This window comes from Schistocerca gregaria, chromosome 3, assembly GCF_023897955.1.
Source record: "Schistocerca gregaria isolate iqSchGreg1 chromosome 3, iqSchGreg1.2, whole genome shotgun sequence".
Taxonomy (NCBI): domain Eukaryota; kingdom Metazoa; phylum Arthropoda; class Insecta; order Orthoptera; family Acrididae; genus Schistocerca; species Schistocerca gregaria.
Window position 1 is genome coordinate 708692368 of NC_064922.1, and position 16715 is coordinate 708709082.

The window sequence follows — 16715 nt, forward strand, 5'->3', positions numbered from 1 at the left end:
TGCTTTTCTGGTTAGAAAATTGTTATATTCAAAGGAGATTGTGACACTTGTTATATTTTGTGTGGAAAATAATGAAGCAGTTTGCTTTGCAGTTCACAAGTAAAGTAATAACAGGCCATGGTCATAATATAACTGAATGTGAACATCACGAGTAAAATTCGTCGTTTTTTGGGGGGTATATTACTAATTTATTCTAACGTAGCATTTCAACACAATATGCATCAAATTCTTCTCCTGAAGAAGATAATTCCATTATTGTGGAATAAGCCTTATTCAATAAATCTGTGTTACACAAGTGGTTCACTTATTTTTCATACTTTGCAAAAACCAAATTCCTTAAAGCTGGTGCAAAGGAAAAAAAATACTTTTTACAGATGCTGTTGATTAATTATTGGTTCGAGTAAGAGTTTGCGCTTGTCCTGTGATTAAAGGCACCAAAGAGGCTTTCGTTTCTCATGCAACAATCTACTCATGCTTACATTGACCACAACATATATTGGAATGGAAGTGTAACGATATTATTCCGTCATTAATCGTGTCAACTTTATGTATTGTAAATGTGTGACATTCCAGTAGTATCTAAATATTTTCATTTCCTGCAAATATCTAACTTCGAGATCCTTTGAACTTGTGGCCCGTAATTAAGGAGTTAAGGGAGAAAGTTGAACTTCCTGTTGTGCTCTAGATAGAGACTGCCGGTTGTCAGAGCGATATCACTTTTGATTTGGCGCAGAAGCGTTTGTTTATTGCAGCACTGCTGCAAATTGAACATGATAAAACTCTGAGGTATAGGATTCTAAATAACATAGCAATACTAATCAAGTGGCTCTGAGCACTATGGGACCCAACTTCTGAGGTCATCAGTCCACTAGAACTTAGAACTACTTAAACGTTACTAACCTATGGACATCACACACATCCATGCCCGAGGCAGGATTCGAACCTGCGAACGTAGCGGTCGCGCCGTTCCAGATTGTAGCGCATAGAACCGATCGGCTACTCCGGCCGGCGATTACTAATCGAAATTAAAACGTTCATTCTAATACGCTGGTAATTTCCTATGTAATTTCGCTTTCACTGATTAGTATGTGCTCAAGTACTTAAATTTTTGCTGAACTGAGTCATATCTTGGAGCTGCCTGTTCAGTACAGACTTAGAAATCATGACAACGCATCAGTGCTAGCTATTCTTTTGTTTCAGTCACAGTACATAACAATGTTATTTGTATTTTTGAAAATATCTCCTAAACACGTTATCCTCTCAAATTCTTTTTATAAATATTCTGTTTGGAAAAACCTAATTTCAAAAATTCACATTAACTTGTGTTGAAAATCAATTTAAGAAAACGGGTGTCACACATACAGAGCAGCCATGGTCGAACAGATATTCAAGTAATGTATCATGTTACAGTTGGTTATTGCTACCTATCCACTGGGGTGAGGCCTCATCTACTGTTAAGGTTTAATATTAGGTTTATAATTAGGCAGCAGTGCATAGTAAATACATGCAGTGTGTAAGAAAATATTTCTTTAAGAATCCATTATTTATAGTATGTAATAAGTAAAAATAAATTTAAGGTAAGAAAATTTAATAAGGGCTTGCTTCAAACACCCACAATTTGTAGATGAATCGCTATCACAGCTGTAGTTATAAAGATATGTTTTTTATGTTACAGTTACTGATATTTTAATTCTCACTACTGCTAACATAATGTACCAACACTGTGAAATCTTTTGAGTCTGACCTAGGTTCAGATCTCATGTTGCGTCTCTGTTGTTGAATTATTCAAGCAGATTCTTCCCTGGCTTGAGAAGACTGACAGGCCCTTTTCCACTACCTACTGCAGTAAACTGTGTGCTGAAGCTCTAACGTAAAATACGTAAGTCAGCCATACTTGCTGCTTACACTGTTGTAGCCATCTTACATTCAAGTGGTGTAAATGGTCAGTGACTTTTGAAAGCTGTTGAAAAGGGATGTGAAAAATTCTTGAGCTACTCAGATAAAACAAATGACTTTCGTCAGCTGTTTATTGTGTGTGTCATTTTATGTTTCACATGTGTTTTGAGCTAATAATAGTGCTAAATTCATACTATCTCTAAAATAAGCAGGTCAGTGACTTTTATGAATTTAATATCAAGAAGACAGCAATTATTAGCTTTTAAACTGAAGCTGTTATCTTTGTTGGCTGCCTTGAGCGCATGGGCAGCATAAAACCCTATATTTGTGCATATGAGCCTAAACAATCAAACCACATCAAACTTTACAGGGTGAGTGCAGTGAAACGATGGAATACATCAGAAAGGACGTTCATTTATGTCTAAATAAATAATCTCTACCTGACATGATAGTTTAATTTATTATTCCTTTTACACTGGTACAGATATTGCATCAAAAACTGAAGTTATATTAGTCATAGAATTCATAGACAAAGAGATCTTAGTGAATATGATTAGAATTCACATATTATCGAAATGAGTAGAAAAGGAGAACATTATTTTGATAGAGATGACATCAAGAATATCTGCGCATTTTTAATAAAACATATTCATATCTCCCGAAATACAAATGGGTAAATGCTACATCTGTAGAAAAGGTTTGTAGACAATGGATGAGGACAATATATACATATGTTACTAGGAGATTTACTGTGTTGAAAGAAAACCAAACATTTTACCTCTATTGCAAAATTCAAATTTCCTTTTTCTTATGAAGGCCTGCTATATAAATTAAGAACAGTCAGGATTTTTTCTCTCTGACTTATTAAAGAGCTGAACTTGGAACCCAGATGATACAATGCAGATAGATGTATTATGTTTACATCACTATTATTTCTGTCATTAAATGAGTGGCAAAATTTGTGTAACAGTGCTACTGTAATATCCACTTTCGGCCTCCTTAAAAACATATTAGACTGGGTCATAAAAATTTAGCCAACCAAGTAAAATTCAAATCGTGATGGGTTCGGTGTTCAAACGTAGCACACAATCTTACTGATATTTGTCTCAGTAGGGGAAAACGTAGGTGGGTACATACCTATGAAATCGGATGAAGATTTCATCAGAAAAATGTACAGTCGGATAAGTAAAGTAGTCTGTGCTCAGAAACCACAGGCATGTTAAACATAAAAAGTTCTTTAAATATGGTAATAGTTATTTTATTTGACAAAGGAGACGTCCCATAGTGATTTGACTGTAATTTGTGCCCAAAATATTTACGAAATGAAAATATATACATTCCTTATGTCTGTTAAAAATAGTTTTTTTTTGGGACGTGAGTGTACACACAAAAATAGAATCAGTGGTAAGACAGATGACAAATACTCAGCCAGAGGTTACAGTAGAGACGTATTGTTCTTTTCATCAGTGAGTTGTATGTTAGATGACAAATATGTACACAATAAAAATATTGATTTGTTTTTTGGTGAAGCATTTGCTTATTACTATTTATAGTCTACGAAATATTAATGAACGGCAGGCGATAACTAAATAACTGTCGGTGCTGGCAACAGAAATAATAAACATTAGTTTTCTGAACGGGAAGAGTGAAAAATTAGGATATCATGACAGCTACTGAGATAAACTTTACATACATTTAAGTGTCTTGCATATGTTAACACACATTCGTTCAGTTTTTTATTACATGAAATTAAAATAAAATCTTTGCAATGTGCAAACATTTGTACTGAACACAGGGTAAGGTTGATGTAAAAAAACGAACCGACTGATAACGACCTACATTAGGTATTCTATTAAATTTCTTCGTTGAAGATTTACGTTATGCAGGTACAGTTATTCGAAAGTTGGTCAAGTTTCATGGCACCGATTCATTGGTACAGTGTTTCGACGTATGGTATTTCTCTTTTGCTGTGACAGGCAGTATGCACCTCAGAGCGCACGTGACCTCTTTAGCATACCATGCTGAACTAGGAAAGTGGTTGTTAGTTTTGAGTATCGGTCTAAAAAACTGAGCTATCAAGACATAAGTCATGACAGAACTCAAACATCCCATACGCTAGTATGGTTCGCTTACATTTCAATCTCTACAAATATTTCCCGAGAAAAATATGGGCTATTGCTCGAATTCCGATTTTGTTTGGATCTGTCAGTAAGTTTCATGACCACTTACGCTCTGCTCAGGAATGAAAAATTTACTCTGCAATTACTGCATCTAAGCAAAGTTCCTACCTGTTCCTACAGGAAGAGTAGTGATTTCTTATCATTCATCGGGGTTACATGGAGCAACAACAAGATTTCAAGTTTCTCTTTGTCACATTCTTAAAAGTCATGGAGATGTCACTATTTTATCAACGCTATGGACGCTACACAAGGGGTATATCAAGTTCCACATAGTAAAACAAAACTCTGCCGTTGTTATTGAGATTTATAGTTCGTTCTCATCAGTGGGATTCAATGCAGAAGAAGTTTTTATGTAACGTAGTAATAACTGCCAAACGATCGATGTTCTCGCTCTTTTCACACGATGAAAGAGTAACAGGTGAAGATCTTGGTGTCCCTCTGGACTGCCTCACGTAATCTCTCGTGGTTTCCGGCAACCTGCAGCCGTCACACTTATCAGGTCAGGTAATACTCTCAGTAGGGTAGGCTGCTCACCCGACCACGTAATCGGCCCAGTAGAGCACGTTGCTCACCAGACCAGATAGCAGGCGAGTGGAGCAGGCGGCTCACCGGATGAGATGGTGGGCCCAGTAGAGCAGGGTGCTTACCACACTAGGTAGTAGGCCCAGTACAGCAGATTGAAGCAGGCGAAGGCCAGTGGGAAGCAGAGCCGCGACAGTTCGTCGATGCGACGGGCCCGCAGTTTGTGTCGCGGGAAGGCGGCGATCGCCGGCGGGCAGCCACCCTTCTGCGGACACAGCAGGTTTCTCTTTGTGTATATGTTGGGACGTGGGCCGCAACAGAGTGAACACCGCACGAAAACCACCTTGAAAACCTCCAGAAATATTAATATGGCCATAGCACTACCAAAGTTTCAAGGAGCAACACTTTTTCACCAAATACATACACTATCTGATCAAAAGTATTACTATACAGTAATATTGAGTAATGGCTTGAATACTGCTGGGTAGACTTTAAATGCGGTATCGGGGCGTCTATGAGGGAATGGAACACCATTCTTCTTGAAGAGCCGAAACCAAACAAAGCAGTAATGGTGGACACTGCGCTTGGAGCGAAGTTGACGGTCCATCGGATCCTAAGGTTTTCCATTTCATTTAGACCGATCCTTGGGGTAGGAAAGTAATTCTCACATATGTAATTGTCCACAGATCATGGGCGCACAGATGCTACTCTACGACAGCGTACTTTTTCGTACTGACTCAGTCACAGGCTCCGAACTCTTCCTCTGCTGCGCGAAGTATGCAGTGCTGTAAAATATGTTTATATTTTTCTGCATTTAGCGTTTTCTAAAGAGCAATTAAGGGACTGCATTCTATCATCGAAAACCGCAGCCATACCCTCACAACACCTAGATTGCACTCAACTGTTGAAACTATACATGAAGTCACGTAATGTTCTCCAGGCTTTCACCACACCCAAACCTTCCCAAGTGGCACAGGGTACAACGTTATTGTTCACTACAAATGACTGTATAGTTGCATCGCTCTCAAGCATCGCTTAACACTCACTACGGAAATGTGCGCATTATGGAGCTACTCGATCATTGTACACTATTCTTTTTCACTTTGTACGCAAGTCATAATGCTGGTTGGGCTGTTGTAAAACTCACGAGTGGATCCTTCCGCTGATTTCGTGCGATTTTTCATAATAACCATCCACAATGCTCGACTATCCTAATTTGGGCAGCTTTAGCAGGGTAGAAATGTCCCTGGTGGAATTAATACTCAAGTGACATCCACGCTTAGAAATCAGTGTCATCTCCTGACCGACACATTTTGCTGTTACTGCGTCCCTACAGGTAACAGAGTACTTCTCGCCTTCCTTTACGCTTTAGAGATCTCCTCTCTTGATGTGTAGCGTCCAATTCCCCATTACGTAGTGTTGTCCGGATGCTTTTGATCAGATAGTTTGGGGAAACACTAGCATTGATTAATTTGCACTAAACATTATCCGGTCTCCAGCAGGGTAACGTTATGAGAGAAGTAATCTCTCATCACTTTTGAACTATCTCCACTGATATGGTGTCACTCCAAGTTCCGAACGTTGTGAAAGTGTAGGAAGTTGATACTTTTGAAAACTATGGAAACTTAGGGGATATGGATGCTATCTTTAGAGTATAGACGAATATGTCATTAGCTAGTAAGAAATGTTTCATTGTTATCTACAGAGTTGCACACAACTATTGACACCAATCTCTCAAAAACTATAAATGAGGAAAAACTGTTTCTGTCCCACCTAGATATGTAAAGATGTTTCTACAGAGTTACCTTCCCTCATTTAGACTGAAATCGAATTTACATTTGTGGACAGTTATTAATAATTCAACGACCCGGTAAACGAAAGGTTTAACAGCAGTACTTGTACCTGCAGTCTCTGAGTTCTCTCATATGCCACACAAACAGCCTCCAACTTTTACCAATAAGCTAAGAGTATAATTTTGGTTGATTACTTCCCGTGATTCTCTAATGTCCTATTCACACCAGCCTCTACGGGCGCAAATAGTGTCTTACCCAAAGAGTACATCAACTGATATAACATGTATGTTCAATTTTCGGTTGAATCTGCTACTTGTATATTAGATATGCTGAAATACAAACACCTACACACAAACAACTGCCCTCGTCAGGCGATGCACACAGATGCACAGGGAGACAAAACCAATGTGTATTTGAGCAGTTTGCTGTGAACACTGTTTTAATTAAAAGAAGTAACAGAATAAAAGTAAACAAACTGGAAGATATAGAAGTTGTTATCGAATGATTTCACATTGATAATGGCTCATTTACATTTCAGATAACATATAAAAATGTCCTCCGAATCACTGTCGGAAGGAGATCATTCAACGTTTCTTGGGTGCACAGGCAAACAGCTCTTTGTGTCTATCACTTCGATTGCTTATAATTTTTCGTAGCCTTGAGGGTGTGGTTCTAACGGCATTGTTGCAGTGCTAACATTTGTTCCCGTCAGATCGCCGAATTTAAGCGCTGTCGGGCTGGGCTAGCACTTGGATGGGAGACCATACGGTCTGCTGAGCGCTGTTGGCAAGCGGGGTGCACTCAGCCCTTGTGAGGCAAACTGAGGAGCTACTTGATTGAGAAGTAGCGGCTTCGGTCTCGTAAACTGACATATGGCCGGGAGAGCGGTGTGCTGGTCGCATGCCCCTCCATATACGCTTCCAGTGGCGGCTGTGGGCTGAAGATGACACGGCGGCCGGTCCTTAGTGTTGGGCCTTCATGGCCTGTTCTGGAGGAGTCCAGTTTTAGTTTTATGTGAGTGTGATGGTAGCTACTGAAGAAAAATAAAGGCAAGAAGTACGTGTGGTAGCAGGAGATTTAAATTTAAATACAAATTTTTAAAAAGTAGCTACAAACAGGAATTTTGCAATCTTTGTGTACATAAACAAGCATAAAAATACTGTATTCGGTTAATGTATGCCATGAACCAGTTTGAAGCTGTTTTACTGCTCTGAAAGCGCCACCAGCATTACGATCATGCAGTAAAAGCAGGATACAAAAATAATGGCTTATTGATGGATCTGAAATGACCTAGCATTAGATCTGTTGGCTGAAATATAAGAACTATCCGATGATGGGGTATTTTCTGTGTCATTTCGCTTACTGGGACTTAAATTTGCTGAGGATTTGGAAAGCCAAATTTTTGAACAACTTACTGCACAGAGACTAGAAAAAGATACACGTTCTAAATAAGAAAAAATTCCCTATTCTTAGTGAATAACACAGAAAGGAAATTGCATATCAGCTATGCTTAACATGTATAACGTAGCCGTAATTTGGTGAAAGGACATAACATTTTAAAATGACACGAATTGAGAGTCGGTTTGTAACAGTTAAGATTCATCCGCTCTAAACGCGAGTGTAGTGCAAGAATATATGTGGGAATTTTTCAGTCCTGAAAAGCTTTTGAACCTTAATTTTTGTTCTTGGGCAGATATTGTATTCTTCATAAGATAAATCTCACCTGCATATCTCGCTGTTTGTTATAATACTGTCAACAGAAAATAAAACAGGTGTATGTTTAATATACATGTGACATGTGACACACAGCTGCAAAAACGATAGTGGAACCATTATGAGTGTTACAATTGCTCTCCTTTACGTATATACAAATTCTCGGTAAAACTATGATACATTATGTGTAAATTAATCGCCGTAATTGCGTTAACAGCTTTAAAGTTAACTTCAAATTATTTGGAAGTCAGGAAGACATTAGTGTTTCATAACTTTTGAGCATTAGCAGCGTTAATGAATAGCAACATATTTTATTCATATATTGTGTAAGGTCTTAACAGACCTGACTAAAGTATTTATATCATTTCAAAACATTCCGCTGAGTAGAGGAAATTTTCACAAAAAAAACTTCTGTTCGCAACGATAGCATAAATACACTCCTGGAAATTGAAATAAGAACACCGTGAATTCATTGTCCCAGGAAGGGGAAACTTTATTGACACATTCCTGGGGTCAGATACATCACATGATCACACTGACAGAACCACAGGCACATAGACACAGGCAACAGAGCATGCACAATGTCGGCACTAGTACAGTGTATATCCACCTTTCGCAGCAATGCAGGCTGCTATTCTCCCATGGAGACGATCGTAGAGATGCTGGATGTAGTCCTGTGGAACGGCTTGCCATACCATTTCCACCTGGCGCCTCAGTTGGACCACCGTTCGTGCTGGACGTGCAGACCACGTGAGACGGCGCTTCATCCAGTCCCAAACACGCTCAATGGGGGACAGATCCGGAGATCTTGCTGGCCAGGGTAGTTGACTTACACCTTCTAGAGCACGTTGGGTGGCACGGGATACATGCGGACGTGCATTGTCCTGTTGGAACAGCAAGTTCCCTTGCCGGTCTAGGAATGGTAGAACGATGGGTTCGATGACGGTTTGGATGTACCGTGCAGTATTCAGTGTCCCCTCGACGATCACCAAAGGTGTACTGCCAGTGTAGGAGATCGCTCCCCACACCATGATGCCGGGTGTTGGCCTTGTGTGCCTCGGTCGTATGAAGTCTTGATTGTGGCACCCACCTGCACGGCGCGGAACACGCATACGACCATCATTGGCACCAAGGCAGAAGCGACTCTCATCGCTGAAGACGACACGTCTCCATTCGTCCCTCCATTCACGCCTGTCACGACACCACTGGAGGCGGACTGCACGATGTTGGGGCGTGAGCGGAAGACGGCCTAACGGTGTGCGGGACCGTAGCCCAGCTTCATGGAGACGGTTGCGAATGGTCCTCGCCGATACCCCAGGAGCAACAGTGTCCCTAATTTGCTCGGAAGTGGCGGTGCGGTCCTCTACGGCACCGCGTAGGATGCTACGGTCTTGGCGTGCATCCGTGCGTCGCTGCGGTCCGGTCCCAGGTCGACGGGCATATGCACCTTCCGCCGACCACTGGCGACAACATCGATGTACTGTGGAGACCTCACGCCCCACGTGTTGAGCAATTCGGCGGTACGTCCACCCGACCTCCCGCATGCCCACTATACGCCCTCGCTCAAAGTCCGTCAACTGCACATACGGTTCACGTCCACGCTCTCGCAGCATGCTACCAGTGTTAAAGACTGCGATGGAGCTCCGTATGCCACGGCAAACTGGCTGTCACTGACGGCGGCGGTGCACAAATGCTGCGCAGCTAGCGCCATTCGACGCCCAACACCGCGGTTCCTGGTGTGTCCGCTGTGCCGTGCGTGTGATCATTGCTTGTACAGCCCTCTCGCAGTGTCCGGAGCAAGTACGGTGGGTCTGACACAACGGTGTCAATGTGTTCTTTTTCCCATTTCCAGGAGTGTATTATATTCAGTTGTAATAATGCTGTCCATTTTTTAGTTCAGTTTTAGTGCCTATCCGACAATGAAGTGTCATTGAATCGGCGTTTAAAATGATGCTCAAGACGAGGCAGCTGAAAGCTATATGTAGCAAGGAGTAAAATAAATGATGTTACCGTAAATATCAGTTTCTTAGTGATAAAAGAAAAGCAAACTGCAATGAAGCAAGCATAGGTAATGCAGATATTATTAATTGGTATGAAAATAGCTAGTAATTTGCTTTAAAAAGAGATCCCTATACTGTTAAGTAGCAGTACATGACAAGAAGGGACTCACTCGCACAGTCGCTCATCAGTTAAGTAATCGTGTCGGAAAGGCAGAATAAACAGAATGTGGGTACTAGCAGAGCATAGACCCACACTATTGGCCATTAAAATTGCCACACCACGATGATGACGTGCTACAGACACGACATATAACCGACAGGAAGAAGATGCTGTAATATGCAAATGATTAGCTTTTCAGAGCATTCACACAAGGTTGGTGCCTGTGGTGACACCTATAACGTGCTGACATGGGGAAAGTTTCCAAAGGATTTCTCATACACAAACAGCAGTTGACCGGCGTTGCCTGGTGAAACGTTGTTGTGATGCCTCGTGTGAGGAGGAGAAATGCGTACCATCAAGTTTCCGACTTTGATGAAGGTCGGATTGTAGGCTATCGCGATTGCGCGTTATCGTATCGCGACATAGCTGCTCGCGTTGGTCGAGATCCAATCACTGTTAGCAGAATATGGAATCCGTGGGTTCAGGAGGGTAATATGGAACGCCGTGCTGGATCCCAACGGCCTCGTATCACTAGTAGTCGAGATGACAGGTATCTTATCCGCATGGCTGTAACGGGTCGTGCAACCACGTCTCGATTCCTGAGTCAACAGATGGGGACGTTTGCAAGACAACAACCATCTGCACCAACAGTTCGACGACGTTTGCAGCAGCATGTACTATCAGCTCGGAGACCATGGCTGCGGTTACGCTTGACGCTGCATCACAGACACGAGCGTCTGCGATTGTGTACTCAACGACGAACCTGGGTGCACGAAAGCCAAACTGTCATTTTTTCGGATGAATCCAGGTTCTGTTTACAGCATCATGATGGTCGCATCCGCATTTGGCGACATCGCGGTGAACGCACGTTGGAAGCGTGTATTCGTCATCGCCATACTGGCGTATCGCCCTGCGTAATGGTATGGGGTGCCAATTGTTATACGTCTCGGTCACCTCTAGTTCGCATTGACGGCACTGTGAACATTGGACGTTACATTTCAGGTGTGTTACGACCCGTGGCTCTACCCTTTATTCGATCCCTGCGAAACCCTACAGTTCAACAGGATAAAGCACGACCGCATGTTGCAGGTCCTGTACGGGCCTTCCTGGAAACAGAAAATGTTCGACTGCTGCCCTGGCCAGCACATTCTCTAGATCTCTCACTAATTGGAAACGTATGGTCAATGGCGGCCAAGCAACTGGTTCGTCACAATACACCAGTCACTTCTCTTGATGAACTGTGGTTTCATGTTGAAGCTGCATGGGCAGCTGTACCTGTACACGCCATCCAAGCTCTGTTTGGCACAATGCCCAGACGTATCAAGGCCGTTATTACGGCCAAAAGTGGTTGTTCTGGATACTGATTTCTCGGAATCTGTCCACCCAAATTGATTGAAAATGTAATTATATGTCAGTTGTAGTAGAATATTTTTATCCATTAATACCCGTTTATCATCTTCATTTCTTCTTGGTGTAGTAATTGTAATGGCCAGTAGTGAATATTACAGGGCCGGGAAAAGAAGTTTAAAATTGAGCTTCTCATCAATGAGCTCTTACAGATGGAGAATATGCTCCGACGGGACAGGGATGGGAGAAGAATTCGGCTTGGGCAATCTAAATTTGGACCACCCTACGCAGATGTTAAACTTGTAGTCTCCGGAAAAGAGCTCAATGTGTTAATTACTGTGTCAGCTGCCTCCGTTCAGGGACATAAGCTATAAAGAGTACGATTGACAGATTTAAAACTTTGATGTGTAATTTACGGGTAGAATATATGTCACCGCTCCCAAATGTATTGCGGATGACATATAAAAAGCCAGGAAATCAGGCTAGGAGCATCTGAAAATTTCGAACTTTACAGAAACAGATGTGCCCTTTACAGTTGTAGTGGCCCTACAGTGTATTGGAGTCGTCTTTACAAGGCGATTACACGGGTCTGTTGCACAAAAAACCTCTTATAGTCATTATTCAGGGTGTTAAGAGGTATCAGTGCAGATATTATGACCATTAGTATCTTATTACGTATCCGCTTCAGGGTGTTAGCTGTTTTTTTCTCCTAGTTTTATAATCTTCCCGCAAACATCTCATGTAATTTACTACCTGATGTTTTTTACACGGTACTAACGGCAGTAGTAAGTACCCTACGCCTGTCAATAAAAGAACCCCCCCCCGTTTTGCAGCCATGCATCTAAGTTTCAACACCGGATCTGCTGCACAATTGAAAATACGCATTAACGGCTTGCTCTTGCATCATGTACTTAGCGGCACTAACTAACTTAAAAACGTGTAGTATTGTTCAGTACACTCTCCTCAGTCACCAATAAAAATATCTGCGCTTACGCGCTTAACACCCTGTATACAGTGATGAACCGCTGTTTAACTCTTGGATATATGCAGCGCTTCGTGTAATATGGGTTTCAAAGGTCAAATTCCCATCCAGAATATATAATTCTTTGTGTTTGTGGAAATACAATATCTCCAAATATCAGGATCTCTCTCCAACACTCACTCCCTGTGCAGAAAGAATTTTCTTTGTTCTTTAGTCGTAACCAACTTCAAGATTTGTAGAACTTCCACATGTGAGTGATATCAATATCCACATGTTCATTGCAAATTGTTGGATTGCTCAATCAACTAAGTGATAACAAATTGTACGAAAATATTGCTTAGTAGGCAACGCTACAGTGATGTGGTCCAGTAACAACGTAGGAAATAGCTTTAGCCACCTCCAGGGGTTTCAGAGAAGGAGAAAAAGCCAGTTCATACCTTTACAATACAAAAATCTGTTAAGGCTCTGCTGCTGAGAAAGTCTTCAGTAAGGTAAGCTGTCACTTACGAGCTGCAAGTAGTGCTGAAGGCGTGAAAGGTGTAATGGGGACGTTATCCGTATCTGTAGTAGCACTACGTTTTCATGAATTTTTTTTTGCCTCGGTGTATATTTCCACGGTACTGGCCAATAAAATTGTTGTTATGAATATTGAATAATATAACATTATTGAAAAATGTGCTAAAATAATTGAATGATATGGCCAAAATGTCCACACACATTAGATATTTCTAATGGATCACAAATATTTCAGTATATCTTATCAGTTCAGCAACTAACAGTAGCTAGGTATATATAATTTCTCGAAGGTTTACAATCTACCATGTATAAAAGTAGATTAGATTATTTTAACTGGAATGCTGCAGTATTACTAAGCCATTGCTGCTGTCTTGGTCATACGGGCTACGCAAAATAACTTGCTCCCTTCTTGTAGTAGTTCATCGTAGGCCGATGGAGAAACGAGGTTTTACAAACGACTGGGAACACACGTAGATTATCCCTGTTTTCAAGAAAGTGACACACACAGGTGCATATGATTATAGTCTTATTATAGAATTATGGAAGAAGTTTAATGCTTGTTCGATATTATGTACAAATGATCATAGTTTGTGCTGTCGACAATGTTGTGAAACTCAGTTCTAAGTCAAAGGTTTGCGGTTGCTTGCCTCCAAAAACGGAAACGTCCTTTACGGATAGCAGGTGTCATGCTGAGATTAATTGGGAGAATCGTAATGAAATGTAATTCAGGGCTAAATGAAGTTGTTCCAAATCTTTGTTCGATCGACCGTTGCTCCTCAGCCTGAGATCATTACCACGTACGGTTAATAGAATAAAAATGAAAATTCCGCATAGTTTGAACTAGAGCATACCCTCTCAACTTCCATAGTTTCAACGGTTCCCCTCGTAATTCACAATTATCACGGAAGTTGCTCCTTTTGTTAAGATACCTTTTTTTACTGATATTTTTAAGACAGCTAACTGCGTGTGTGTTTGTATCGTCTGTACATTTTTAGTTGCTCCCAGTATGATGAAGAGGCTGCACATACATTCTACTTTATTAAGATTTGAGGATAGTGACATGTTACCGGTATTCGTGGCTGTTACGAAAGTCAGTTAAAATTTTATAAATGGCGACTAATACAGTTTCATCTGATAGACTTGTGGTAGAAGTCCCAGATAATAACAGACTGTATTTCAATAATAGCCAATAAAACTGTTGACTCGGATATGGAATAATGTAAAGTGCGGTAATGCACTAACGAGTTTGACCGCTTTCCACTAACTGTAATTATTACACAAGTTTCCTGGTTGATTAATTCGGCCTATACATCTCTACATCACTTTTCAGGGATATGGACAGGCCTTGAAAACAAACCCTTGATAAATTTATAAAAAAACTAGATGTGCAGCCTTAAATGTTTCCAGATTTGTGCAAATTAATATGTGGGGTACAGAAAGAACACTAGAGATTGTTTCCCTATTTGCTACTCGCACTTAGAATGGGACTATTATACCATCAGTTTTATTTGTTATGGGAGACCATATGATGATCTTAATATGAGAGGCTTTTGACTTAGTACCTGATTAATCCAGATACAGTTAAGGGTTTCTCTTTTGATTATCTGTGATGAAAAAAGAAACACAAATATATTTGGCCTGGCCTACATCGTGTTTGACACATACGGAGCACAAGCTTCATCAGAAAAAAATATGGAGAAGTAAATAAATTATTCTCAGAATTTTCCAGGGACTAAATATTAATGAATGAATAGCCTTTAGAATCCCACTCATCCCCAGTACTACTTCATTGCCTTAATGAGAGTATTTGACACTGTTCCCGACAAGAAGTAACTTTTAGTTTAGTTAGAAAAGTTAGGAGAAATGAGTTCCCATTACTATTAGCTATCTTAATGTTTAAGATTATGTTCACATTGCAGATGCAAGCACAAGTTGGCATTGCAGGTACATGGGATACTTGATGCAGCAGCTACCGTGATCCAGCAGCTGTCAGAATATCTGCTGTAAGATTAGGCACTCGTGTTGCAATTGAGAACGCCTACCAGCAACTCTTGATCGTACATTTTTTTTTCTTAAGTTGGTATCATGCACGCATTCACATGTAGCTTTCACTCAAAAATTGGATAATGGGAAGAGAGGTATTCTTGGTTATCGGAAAAACTGCTTCACTACTGATATATGGGGCTGCTGTCTGAGACATTAATAATCATAACATCAGGTATTTATATAATAACTATTCGGCTATTAAAATCATCTACGAATGCAACCATCAACAATACCGTAGAAACGTGTTCACTCTGTGAGCAAGAGCAATTCACATATGCAAAAAATCTTGCAGCTAAGTTTTTTCCTCAGGCACTTGAAAGGCCTGTCACATCCGTGCTGTATCTTTAAAGAGAAGAACGTTTCTTCAGCATCTGACAGTGGAAAAAACGGGCTTTCTTATTTATTCCTTACCTACATAGTCCAATAAATTCAAAGAACTTATTCGAGGAACAAGCTAACCACAGGAGTGTTTCTAGATCACAGACATTCTTATTCGTATAGTTCCTGCATGTTAAAGCTACGTGGTAATCAGCAACTCAAGAATGATTTTTGAGGCGATTTATTTTAAAAGTATTGAAGCCAATGAAGTATTTATTTTCTCCCCTCACCTAAAGCACTTAGATGGTGGGAAATTTGTAATTGATAGGATTTTTGCTTTTTCTCTTGTCACAGCTACATTCATTTTATGCAGAGTTCAAATATGGACAACGGTATTGACTAATAGTAACTGATAAAACAATTTCGTGTACTGTACACCAAAGACCACATAATTACAATGTTTCAGAATAACTGTACCAAAGATAGTCCATGAGAACCCTACGTAATGTTTACTTCAGTAGTCACTTGTTGTGAGGTAACACAATCTCCAGACACTTGAAAATAACTCTATAACATAACTTTAGTGTTATGCAATTTCACATAGAATTTATTGTGCCCTAACGAAAATTTTATACTAGCTTGCGAATTCATCGTGACAAATAAATTTTAAGTCGGTGCATACAATAAATTATACATACTGTGTTAGTTGTAGGCTAGGAGTGCCAATGTTGTTTACTGGCTGTGCTCGTGTACTGTGCTAGAACGTGCTGACGGCTGTGTTTGAAATGAAGAGTGATATCAGCTTTAAACCTCACGCAGTACACTCGCGCTCGGCCGGCAGTGTCGTCGCTGAAGACGTAGGAGACCTCATCGCGGTCGTCCCCAGCCCGCAGCGGCGACGCCTCGCAGAAATGTCCCAGTCTGCCCCCGACCGTTGCCAGCTCCAAGAAGTCGTCTTCCTGTATTAGAATTGGTCGCTTGATGAAAACTCGGACGTGGAGGGAAATGTATGCAGCCTTCTAGATTGTCTGCAGACTCCAAAAATTGTGTGCTGTTTAGAACAAACCTACAGAGAAGGCCGGCAACATGGGGTTGCCATGGCGTAAAGGAAGGGAGGAGTTTGTCATGTAAATAATGAGCTATTTCTTCTTACAAATTTTATCTTGGGCAAAAGTTAGAGGTCTCAAACTATCTTGCTCCTGTTCAGATGATCCGACCAGGGTGAAGATACTTCTTGACCTC

General features: G+C 40.8%; 1 protein-coding gene across 1 annotated transcript in view; it reads right to left on the reverse strand.

Moving 5' to 3' along the window:
- Positions 1–2337: 2337 nt before the first annotated feature.
- Positions 2338–16715, reverse strand: part of LOC126355995 (glycine receptor subunit alpha-2-like) — a 651703-nt gene continuing 637325 nt past the window's right edge. The window contains exon 11 of the mRNA XM_050006618.1: positions 2338–4863. Coding sequence (XP_049862575.1) covers positions 4720–4863 — 144 coding nt within the window. The 3' untranslated portion in view covers positions 2338–4719. The remainder of the gene's footprint in view (positions 4864–16715) is intronic.